Here is a 10,326-nt window from a genome sequence, read left to right on the forward strand (position 1 = left end):
GAGGAACTGCAGGGAAGTCGAGCACCAGCGTCTGATTAGATCTGTTGGTTTGACTGACCGGGGATTACTAATATTAGAATGCTTTATTTAAACATTGACATCTAAATGATATTTACATGGACTGATGTTTGTTAAATATCATTTGAATGACCCGACGCAAATAATTTTAAATAATGTCTACATACTTTCCTGTAACTGCTCTGCAATCACTATCATTTAAGTAATTTCTTTGCTAGTTCTTCCTTGTTGACTGTTTTTTTTGTGTAGTCGTGTTTCACTCCATTGCACCCATGACCAGTTCCCACCAGTATATTCTCCTGATTTTGAAAGAATTCCTGCGAAGAAGAACTGATACCCAAATTAAATAAAACAGTTTTAAAAACAAACACAGACAAAAAAAAAAAAACAATCACATTTTCTCATCATCCATGACTGGATGTAGACAGTAAAACTGCTTACAATTATTTTCAATACTGAAAAACTATTAATGACATACCATAAAAGTACAGTATTTTAGTCTCCGCATCCTTATAAAATTTGAAACTGTAAAAATATTTGTCATAACGATGATATCTAATTTATTGTTTTTTATCCTGGTGTATAATGGGAAACCAGTGAGAAGAACTACTCCTTGGCAGGCTATTGATTCCTTCGACTAACATTCACTATGGTTAGCTTAATTACCGTAGTTGGAGGCGGGTATCATCTTCCCTGTGCCATCTTCCCTTTCATTGAAAAAAAGGGTATGAACTTTAAAAGGACATTCAAACCCTCTGGCCCCAAATGTTTAGGATGAAGGGACTGAACCTGGAACCCGGTGGGATTCTGTTGCATCCAGCTGAACGATGGCAGCTGTTTTCCCATCTCTGACGTTATTTCGTTGAAATAAAAATAGCAGTTTGATTGGGAAGCGTCAGAGCTTCGTGTATAAATACATCAGGAGAGGAAGTGTCTGGTCGGATGAGCGGGCCCCAGCTGCACCTGCGGGCCGAGCCTTCTGTGGCGGTCACTTGCGCTTCAGGTTTCAGTCTCGGGCTGCGGCTCGATCAAGATGGTGGTGTCCCCTCCTCGCCTGCTGTTGGGGTCCAGGCAGGTCACGCCCAGGGCGATGAGACACAACCAGGACTGCAGAGCGGAGGCACATGCCTGGTTAGGAGGGCTTTTATACAGTCACCGCATTCACAACAACCCAATAATGTCAATCAAACGGCTTAAATTATATCTACATTCAACCAAATAACATCTGACCAACCTTGATGTCCAGTTTCATGTAAATACAACTAACTTATCAGATCTTTGTCAGATATCAATATTTACACTGATATATCAAAGGATGGTGTGTTCTTACATATTGTTCGTCCTGGGAAATGAAAGTTTCCCCCTCGCAAATTAAACAAGGTTGAACTCATTACAAAAAATAAAAATACAAAAGAAAAGGTCCTTAAAAAAAAAACAAGAATAATCGCAGATTACAGAAAAATAAGATAAAATCTCCCAAACTCAAAAAAATCAAACATTATTTGAATATTAAAAAAAAAAATCCATAAATACAGACATTATCTTAAATTTATCGAGTCAGTTACGGGTGGCGTTGAGTCCATTCACCTACCAGGTAGCCCACAAATGTCAGGTATCCAATAGAGAGAAACGCCGCCAGCACGTAGAGCCACACGCTGTCATAGGTTACCACATAAACCACCACAAAGTACATGTTGATGCAGCAGACCATCAGGACCACCAGACCACCACCCACTCTGTACACCCTGATCACACACACACACACGCACACACACACACACAGGAGAGACACATCAGTGGCTGTAAACCTTGTTGTCTGAGTCACATGATCAGGACGGAACTCACAGGCCGTTGGCGAAGTCGCTCATGAGAGATGGCAGGCTGGTGAAGGTCAGGATGGGGATGAGGGCGAAGGGCAGCTGTGACAGGAGGAAGCAGAGAAATCATGAAGGTGGCTTGACCTATTTCAACTTTCCTTGGAGAGAACCAAATTTTGGGACCAAAGTTGGGTCTTTTTCCAAGGTTACCTGAAAGCATCACAATATATATATATATGTATATGTTTATATAAAATCGATATATACATATATATAACACCCCTATTTCATTCTTTTACTGTTACTTTTTTCCACTTCTGAAGTGAAGAAGCCTCTCAGATGAGGGATGAAACGTCTTCAAGTGAAGAAATTCAAGTCCAATTACCACAAAAAGAAGATTTTGACAAGAATTTAACATGACCCGGATGACTGAGAACCTCCGAGATTTTTTTTTTGCATTTCTGCAAAGTTATGGGAAAAATCAAATCTTTGGGCCATTGTCATTTTTTTTTCTTTACATTTTTTTTTTCTCTTGAAATTAATTTAGTTTTTCTACTTATGAGGTAGTTTAAGTTAATTAAACCTCAGACAAATATTAGCTAGAGGTCATATTTTTCCAGCAAATTACCAAGGTTTTCTGGATGTTTGGAGGGTGTTGTATTCTGGTTAGTTAGTAAGTTTAAAACAAATCTGGATTAACTTCAGTTGGTTGACAGCTGATGGCCTGACACTGACATCACATCCTTCATTAAACTAAATATCAATGTCCTTTGCGTCTGCATAGAAACAACAAACTTATCTGATCTTTGACAGATTACCTAAGGACCAGAAAAGGGCGGCATCCTTTGTTTTGGGCTATGAGAAAGTATGAAAGTTCTATGAAGGTTCTGCAGGTCTGACCTGCATGCTCTGCAGCACGTTGAGGAAGTCGTTCATGCCTGTGAGCTGGTGCACATCCTGAAAGATGGCGACCAGCAAGGTGGGCATGATGGCGAGGGAGCGGGTCAGCAGCACCCGGGCAAAGCGCGACCAGCGAAGGTTCAAGAACCCCTGAGGAACGTTGACGGGAGAACAGCTTACAGAGACTCCCACAGTTAGTGCAGTGTGTGTATGTGTGTGCAGCTCCCCTTCCACTGACCTCCATAACAAACTGCCCAGAGTATGTTCCCGTCATGGTGGAGCTCTGGCCAGCTGCAAGTATCCCGATTGCCCAGATGTAGAGCGCCGCTGGGCCGAAGAAGCAGCCGAGGACGACACCCTGGAACCCAGGCAGAGTTAAAAAAAAATGATGAAATGACCATTAAATCACCCTGAAATAGGGAGGGTGCATTAAAAAGACAGGATGAGTATAAAATAAAAAGACAGGATGAGTATAAAATATTCAATAGGGGGAAAGTCACAAAGAAAGTGCCTCAATTTTCAAATAAACAATCTTTATACAAAATAATATAAATAGTTTTCTTGAGAAAATTAGAAAAGAAGATGTCAGAAAGGCCATTAAATAAAATTAAATTTAAAGGGTCACTAAAGCTGTGACCAATTTGAATTAAACTAATGCTAGGTAATACTAATGTATTATTATTATTTTTATTGTATTGTAATTACTACACTGAAAAGAAATGGTCATGGTGTTTTTTTTATTTTTAAACACGTGGTCCGGTCCCCAGATGGTTGTCAGTGAATTCCTTGGCACTTTTACTATAATATTTTTGAAAAAGTGTCAGAAAACCTTCTTCTCTATAGATGTCACTACTGGCTTCCTGTCAGATAAAATCTGGTAGGACTTTCATCTTTGGGGTAACAGGGTCATCAGATGAGCGTTCAGTTGCTAACAGCATCCTCTACTGATGCAACCCTGCCATTGTGGTCAAACAGGTGGCTCATGGTCTTATCAAAAATTAGAAATTCGCAATAACTGCATAAAACTAAAAACAACTGGAAGCAAGACAAAAACTTACTTTCAATTTGGCAAGGCCATTAGAAATTTCAAAAATGTTTGAAAACAAATTAGAGAAATAAATTCATTGAATTCCTAAATTTGCTACGGGAGATGAGTTTTCTCAGAAGCTTTTGCTAACAATAGAAATTACCACTTTCAATGATTTAAGAGGAAAAATTGTTGAAAAAAAAAAAAATAAAACCAAAAAGTGAGGAAAAATTAACTCAAATATTTCACTGATGTTGCAATGTTTCTGCTGAGGAGATGATCCCCGGAACTCACCCCTTTGTAGATGTCCACCTCCAGAGTGCGGTTGTTGATAGGGAACAGGTCCGAGTGAGGACTTCCTGTCCGATTGCAGACGGCGTACTGCAACGACAATAAGAAACAACGATACGGCTGAAATGGGGCTTCCATGGGGGAAAACGGGTCAGCGGAGTGGCCATGGAGGTTGGCACATTCGGGGAGGGCTGGGGGTCCACTCACCACCTCTGCGTTGGTTTGTCCGTAAAACGCCTCAGCAAAAACAGCCACCACGAACACGTTGATGATGAAGGAGATGAAGAGGGCGATGGCCGACTCGATGAAGAAATACTTGTTGGCCTCTTTCACCCGGTTCCTGTTCGATCGGTCCACGTCCCGGGACTGGAACAGACATGTTGCAGATCAGCTGACGGTTTGAAAGAGACATGAAGAGGACGAATGGAAGGAGACGGTGACGGCACCTTGACCAGAGCTGAGTGGAGATAGATGTTGTGAGGCATGATGACGGCGCCCACGATGCCCACGGCCTGTGTGAGCTGGACGGGCCCGCAGCCCTCGCAGTATGGCAAGAACATCCCCGTCAGCAGCTCGCCCTGGTCCGGACCCACTCGCACATACTGGAAGGAGCAGAGGACAACTGAGCATGACTGAAAAATGCCAGGGGATGAACAACTGGGGAACTACAGGGGGATTACAGGTACAGAGTATGCTTTTTAAAATTATTTACAGACACCCAACATTCTCCTATGAGCAAGCACTTGGTGGGGAAAGGTGCCCTTTTACCGATGCAGAAACCTCGGACAGATCCGAGCCTGATCCGAGTGAACTACATAAGCACAATGGGGGAACTACAGGGGAAACTAAAAAGGGAGTGTCAGGTGAATTACAAGGGGAAACTGTATGAGACTGAAAGAGACGACAGGTTTGAAGAGGTTAATGACAGGAAAACTACAGGTGGTAAATGGGGGAAATACCAGGGAATGCCAGTAGAACCTAGGCTTATGAATGCCCCTAATCATGAATAAATTGGCCTATGAACAGTTTTCAATCAACGTTTGAATCAAGCTGTGAACCAAGCCTCAGAGCATGAGCGCACAAAAAAAAAAAAAACAACTCACAAGCTTTTCCACATTGTGGCGTCGTAACATAGCAGCAGCCATGCATGGTACTCGGTGTTGTTTACATCATTCACCATCGTGTTCTCCTGTTATAATGCTTTTTGTGCTTTTTTTTCAGTTAGTTAGCCCTCATTATGGCTCCCAAAAAGGCAAAAAGTGCTAGTGATACTGGTTTTAAGACTAAATTTAGAATTGCAGTCGCTCTGAAGTCAGACATAATGACTAAACATGAGAGTGGTGTTTGTATTACAGATCTCGGAAAGCACATGGCTAAGTCAACCACCTGCACAATTAAGAAGAATAAAAAAATGGGCTGAAAATGTAGAGGTTGCTATGGTAACGAAGCAAAGGTCTCAAGTCTTCGAAGGGGTAGAAAAGTTTTTGTTAGTTTGGATGATTAGTTTGGAATGAAAGACAGCTTGCTGGAGGTAGCATTAGCGAGGATCTCAAATGCAAGAAGACTTTTCTTTTGCTGATTTAGTGAAGGGGAACCAAAGCAAAAGTACAGCAAATTCACAGGTGCTCTAGGATTGAATCACAGGGATAGAACCGGAGAACGACAAGGAAACACAGGTAAACAACAGGAGGACTACAGGTAAAGTACAGTGTAGCATTACTGAAAGGTGCCAGGTGTGTTCATACCTCATATCCAAAGGTGATGGCCATGATGGTGATGAGAAAACCAAAGAAAGCCTCCAGCTTCCTCAGGTCTGCGGGAGCACAGCGTGTGTTTTACGGGTGATGTCAGTCTTGCAGGAAAGCAGAGCCTTTACGTACCGTATTTGTCGAGGAAGAGGAAAACAAAGGTGTCAATGATGGTGATGAGGACACCGCCCCAAAGTGGGATCCTGACAGGGGGATACATTTTTTTCAAAAAGACAAAACGTTTCAAACAGCAAATAATTACATTGAATTCTATTAATTATCAGCCCATTCATCTGAACATTTCTGTCTGTTTTCTAATTCACTTATAATGTCTACCTTTTTTGCCATCCTGTTTTTACACCTACTCCTTTTTTCTTTCTAATACTACTCATGGTAGGAGAAGAAAATCACTTTCAAATGTAATTTCAAAATCAGGGAAAATAAATGCTGCGGGTAAAACTATGAGGATGCCAATAAATAAAATAAGTGAGAATTGAGCTAAAACCCCATTTGGAAAGTTGCACTGTCAACAATTTCAACTCAGGTCAGTTAAGTCACCTGCCGGAGGAGAGGAGGTTGAATGCGATGGCGCAGCCAATGACCTCCTGCATGTCCGAACCAATGATGGCCAACTCCACCATCAGCCACAGGATGATCCGTGGCACCTGGACAAATGGGTCATGTGACTATTTAGCATGAAATACAAACATGGAAGTCACCATCCAAAGAAAAATACGACTGTTTTCAAAAGAAATTTGACTGTTTGCTTCCATCCCCTTCGCTTCCCTAAGCTGAGGCATTAAGCTAGTCCCTGTCACCACCGGTTGGCCTGGCACAATGGATGGTGGCCTGTGGTAATGGTAAGCAGGCTCAGTTGAAAAGTTATTGAATCACCACTTTAACACTCTGAAACCCACTCATGTGCATGTTGTGTGTGTCTGTGTGAGCCACATTTCTGGTCTAATCAGACACACCTGGTTCAGAAAATATACATTTCAAAATTAGTCCCACAGCTATTTTGCCAGCTAACACGAAAAAAAAGGAAAGAGATCGTACTGTGGAAAAGCTTTTATCATGATGTCCTGACTTAAGCATCATTTTATGAGGTGATGTGTTTCACTGTGTCAGATGAGAGACTAGCTATGAGTTCACTTCGCATAACTATTTCATAAACTGACAATTAGGTGTATCTGGGCTTGAATTGAAATGAAAGAAATCAAAATGATGCAGAAGGATATAAAAAAAACATTTTGTCTTTGTCACATCTGAACCCAATGCCATAAGGGAACACGCCTTAAAGCGCTTGTTTTATGAATGTAGTTTGTCTGGTTGAGCTGGAACCACGTCCGTGTTCAGAATCATTTCTCAGAATATAAACTTGGTTATGCTGATGCTATAGAGCATGCTTGCCGTATCGTGGCACCAGAGATGGCAGACAGACACACCGTATGATACTGGCGGTTGCAGACTTCGGCCAGATGCATTCCAGTGACCACGCCCAGCCGGGCTGCCAGCCTCTGCAGCAGCAGGCCGATGATGGTGGCACTCAGCAGAACCCAGAGCAGCTGGATGGGACAGAGGATGCGCTGTTAACCAGGTTCATTGTTTTTTTCCTTTCTATATTTTTCACACCCATGCATGAAGACATTTACCTGTCAAAGAAATAAACCACCCAAAACTTAAGCAAGAAACTACCAGGAAACTTGAGCCAACGAAAAGAAATAAGTATAATATTGTTTCTATTAATTTATACTTGAAAATAAATCAATCTCATCCTAACTTGATATATGTTGAAAACAATAACCCTTTGCCGCTGGGGCCTTTCTTATTGAATTTAAAGACCGGAGGATCTTCTCACAACCTGGTCTTCTCCCATGACATCCATCAAAAAATGACTTTTGTTGAGTTTAGTCTTATCTCTCCTCCACAGGGAGAGGAGTGGAGGAGGTAACAGTGGATGCACGCACGCACGCACGCACGCACGCACGCACGCACACACACACACACACCTTAAAGCCAGCTTTAGCTCCTGACTGCAGGTCTGACTCGATGTTCCCAGGGTCAAGGTAGGCAATGCTCATCAGGAAACCTGGTCCGGTGAAGGCCCATAGCTTCCGGAAACTGAACCTGGACTGAAGTTTGTGAATGTGAAACTTACGAAACTTCATAAAGAACTGCAGAGCCTCCAAAGCCCTGTCTGTGTGGATGTTGGGGTTACCGAGGCATCCTCTTCAGGAACGGGGACCCTCTGGTCAAAGTAAGGACTGGACCCAGCACCGCTGTCAAGCTTCTGGAGGAAAGGCCCTTGCTGTGTGTTAGTGGTGACAATCGTGCCATTGTCCACTTCTGCTTCACACAAAGACAGACACGCACAAACTCTGAACATCATTACAAATAACAAAAATTGAACAAATACACACACTGACCCCATGTGATCACTTGCAAATAAATCTCTAAATAATTATAATAATAATAGAAATAATAATAATTATTGTTATGATTATCATTATATATTGTAATAGTAAATAGTAATAATAACAATATAGTTTATAATTATCAACAAGAAGAAGAAGAAGAATGATAATATAATCCTGACAGTATTAGTTTTTTTAATTAGTAACTTTGATTTTATTTTGAAAAAAATTAGATAACATAACCCAGGAACCAAGGGGGTCAGAGGTCAGGTTTAGATTTTGACTCGCCAACTCCTTGGTAACGTCCTCACCTTGTCCGCTGGGTCTCTCTGGATTGGAGTCAGTGGGAATGCTGGGCGGCAAAGAGGAAATGTGAATGTTCTCAGGGGGAGGGGGCCGCCTGTCTGCTGGTCCACACACCGTTATTGCCGCAGGGACAAGATGTGTGAGACGTGCAAAAAGAACACGAACAAGAACAAACAGTTAAGGCATCATCTGAACCGAATATCAAGAGTCTGTGCCAATATTAGCATTAGCAGCATTACTATGAATTGAATAAAATAGTATTTCTTCAGCAAATTCAAACCCCTGTATTTGGAAATGAGTTTTTAAAACATAGCCAGAGGGTTTAGATAAGATAAGATAAGATAAACTTTATTGATGCCCCAAGGGGAAACTCCTATGTCACAGCAACGTAACAGTTATAATGTTAAGAGAAAAAAGGAAATAAATATGGAGATAAATACGAATAGACAGGCTGAAGACAGGATATAGCAAGACAACAGACAACGACAACATCAGGGATAAAAATAAGCAAATTCAAGGAAGTGGGGGTGAAATATACACAACTAGAATTAAACAACAATATAAATAGAGTGACAGCTAGAAGTAAACAACAATATAGAGTGACAGCTAGAAGTAAACAACAATATAAATAGTGTGACAAAAATAAATAGCAACAAATAAAATAAATAACAAAAATAGACACAATGTGTGCAGGCTGGGACAAACAAATTATTAAGGAATATGTTCAAGAAAAATCTGAACATATGAAAACGTTAACCTGACAAAATTAACATGACACCCAATGTAGCTGTGTGTTTGTGAATATCTCCCTCGAACTGCCACTGTTGCTGTTATCAAAACTTCTGCTTTGTCTTAATTGCACCATTTTATTTTGAAATTTCCAACTGTCATTTTTATACATTGCAAAAATAAAGAAAAATAAAAAGAAATACATTGGATTAATCTTAAATACTATACAAACAATATATGGATGTATTTATTGTAAAAAAAAATTACATTACCAGCTCCATGTGGGAGCTAAACAGGTGAGGTCCTCATAACTATATAATAAACCCGTGCTAGCTTTTAATGTGGCTATAGAAAGACGGCTAATGTTCTTTTTTCTTGAGAAACTTCCCGGCGAAGAAGGAGGAGCAGCCGGCAAGTTAAAAAAAATCACCTGAACGCAGGAACGACAGCATGTCGTCGTGTCGTTTTTCTCCTTTTCTCTGCTTTCAGAGATCCGACCGGCGGCGGGCGGCTAAACTTTTCATTTCCTCGGCCACCTCTTCCCGGTAGCTTCCGGATGAGTTTCGTTCGAAGGTACGGGAATTTCCGGAAACCGACCCCCAGCATGAACACTCACCGGACAGGTAAGCCCAGGTGTGTATGTGTGTGTGTGTGTGTGTGTGTGTGTGTGTGTGTGTGTGTGTGTGTCGGGGGGGGGGGGGTCAAAGTCTCATTCATGGTTTAAAACAGTCAACCTTTTTTTTTTAATAAACACGTGACACGGTTTACACCGGTCTGAGCTGCTTCGGCGCATGCGCGGTTGACAGGGGTAACCGGATTAAAATGTACCAACTTTAACAGAATGTACTTTTTTAATGAATAATATTCCTTTTGTTTCAATAAACTAAGAATCCATTGTGGTCGTTTTGCTGTGAATTTATTTATTGTTAATTGGCCTCTTGTGTTGTACATTTGTTTTCCTATATGCTCTTAGTTACTTTTACAATTACATTATTTTATTGGCAAACAATATTCTTTTATGTTCCCTCATGTAGTCTAGATGTTATTGATGTATGTTTTCATTTGGCCATGTTTGT

The 10,326-nt window shown here is 41.1% G+C and overlaps 1 protein-coding gene across 5 annotated transcripts; it reads right to left on the reverse strand.

Annotated features, from left to right (window-relative positions):
- Positions 1–64: 64 nt before the first annotated feature.
- On the reverse strand, positions 65–9,937 carry LOC147227181 (natural resistance-associated macrophage protein 2-like). 5 transcript variants are annotated; one of them, XM_086159867.1, is made up of 16 exons: positions 9,681–9,937; positions 8,527–8,622; positions 8,020–8,147; positions 7,811–7,933; positions 7,247–7,366; positions 6,360–6,466; positions 5,934–6,004; positions 5,799–5,866; positions 4,500–4,655; positions 4,261–4,419; positions 4,057–4,143; positions 2,974–3,093; positions 2,736–2,885; positions 1,864–1,937; positions 1,610–1,763; positions 65–1,125 (listed from the first exon to the last, which is right to left on the reverse strand). In XM_086159867.1, exons 1-16 carry the CDS (start codon positions 9,700–9,702, stop codon positions 1,018–1,020), a joined length of 1,743 nt encoding a protein of 580 aa, XP_086015993.1. In that variant the 5' UTR covers positions 9,703–9,937; the 3' UTR covers positions 65–1,017. The 5 variants fall into 5 exon arrangements, with proteins under 5 accessions (XP_086015993.1, XP_086015995.1, XP_086015994.1 ...); XM_086159869.1 differs by having other exon boundaries at positions 8,527–8,619; positions 9,681–9,931; XM_086159868.1 differs by having other exon boundaries at positions 8,020–8,150; positions 8,527–8,619; positions 9,681–9,841.
- Between the last annotated feature and the right edge of the window lie 389 nt (positions 9,938–10,326).

The sequence above is a fragment of the Fistularia commersonii genome, chromosome 14, assembly GCF_037954325.1.
Source record: "Fistularia commersonii isolate RoL2024-O1a breed Wild chromosome 14, RoL_Fcom_v1.0, whole genome shotgun sequence".
NCBI classification, from domain to species: Eukaryota; Metazoa; Chordata; class Actinopteri; order Syngnathiformes; family Fistulariidae; genus Fistularia; species Fistularia commersonii.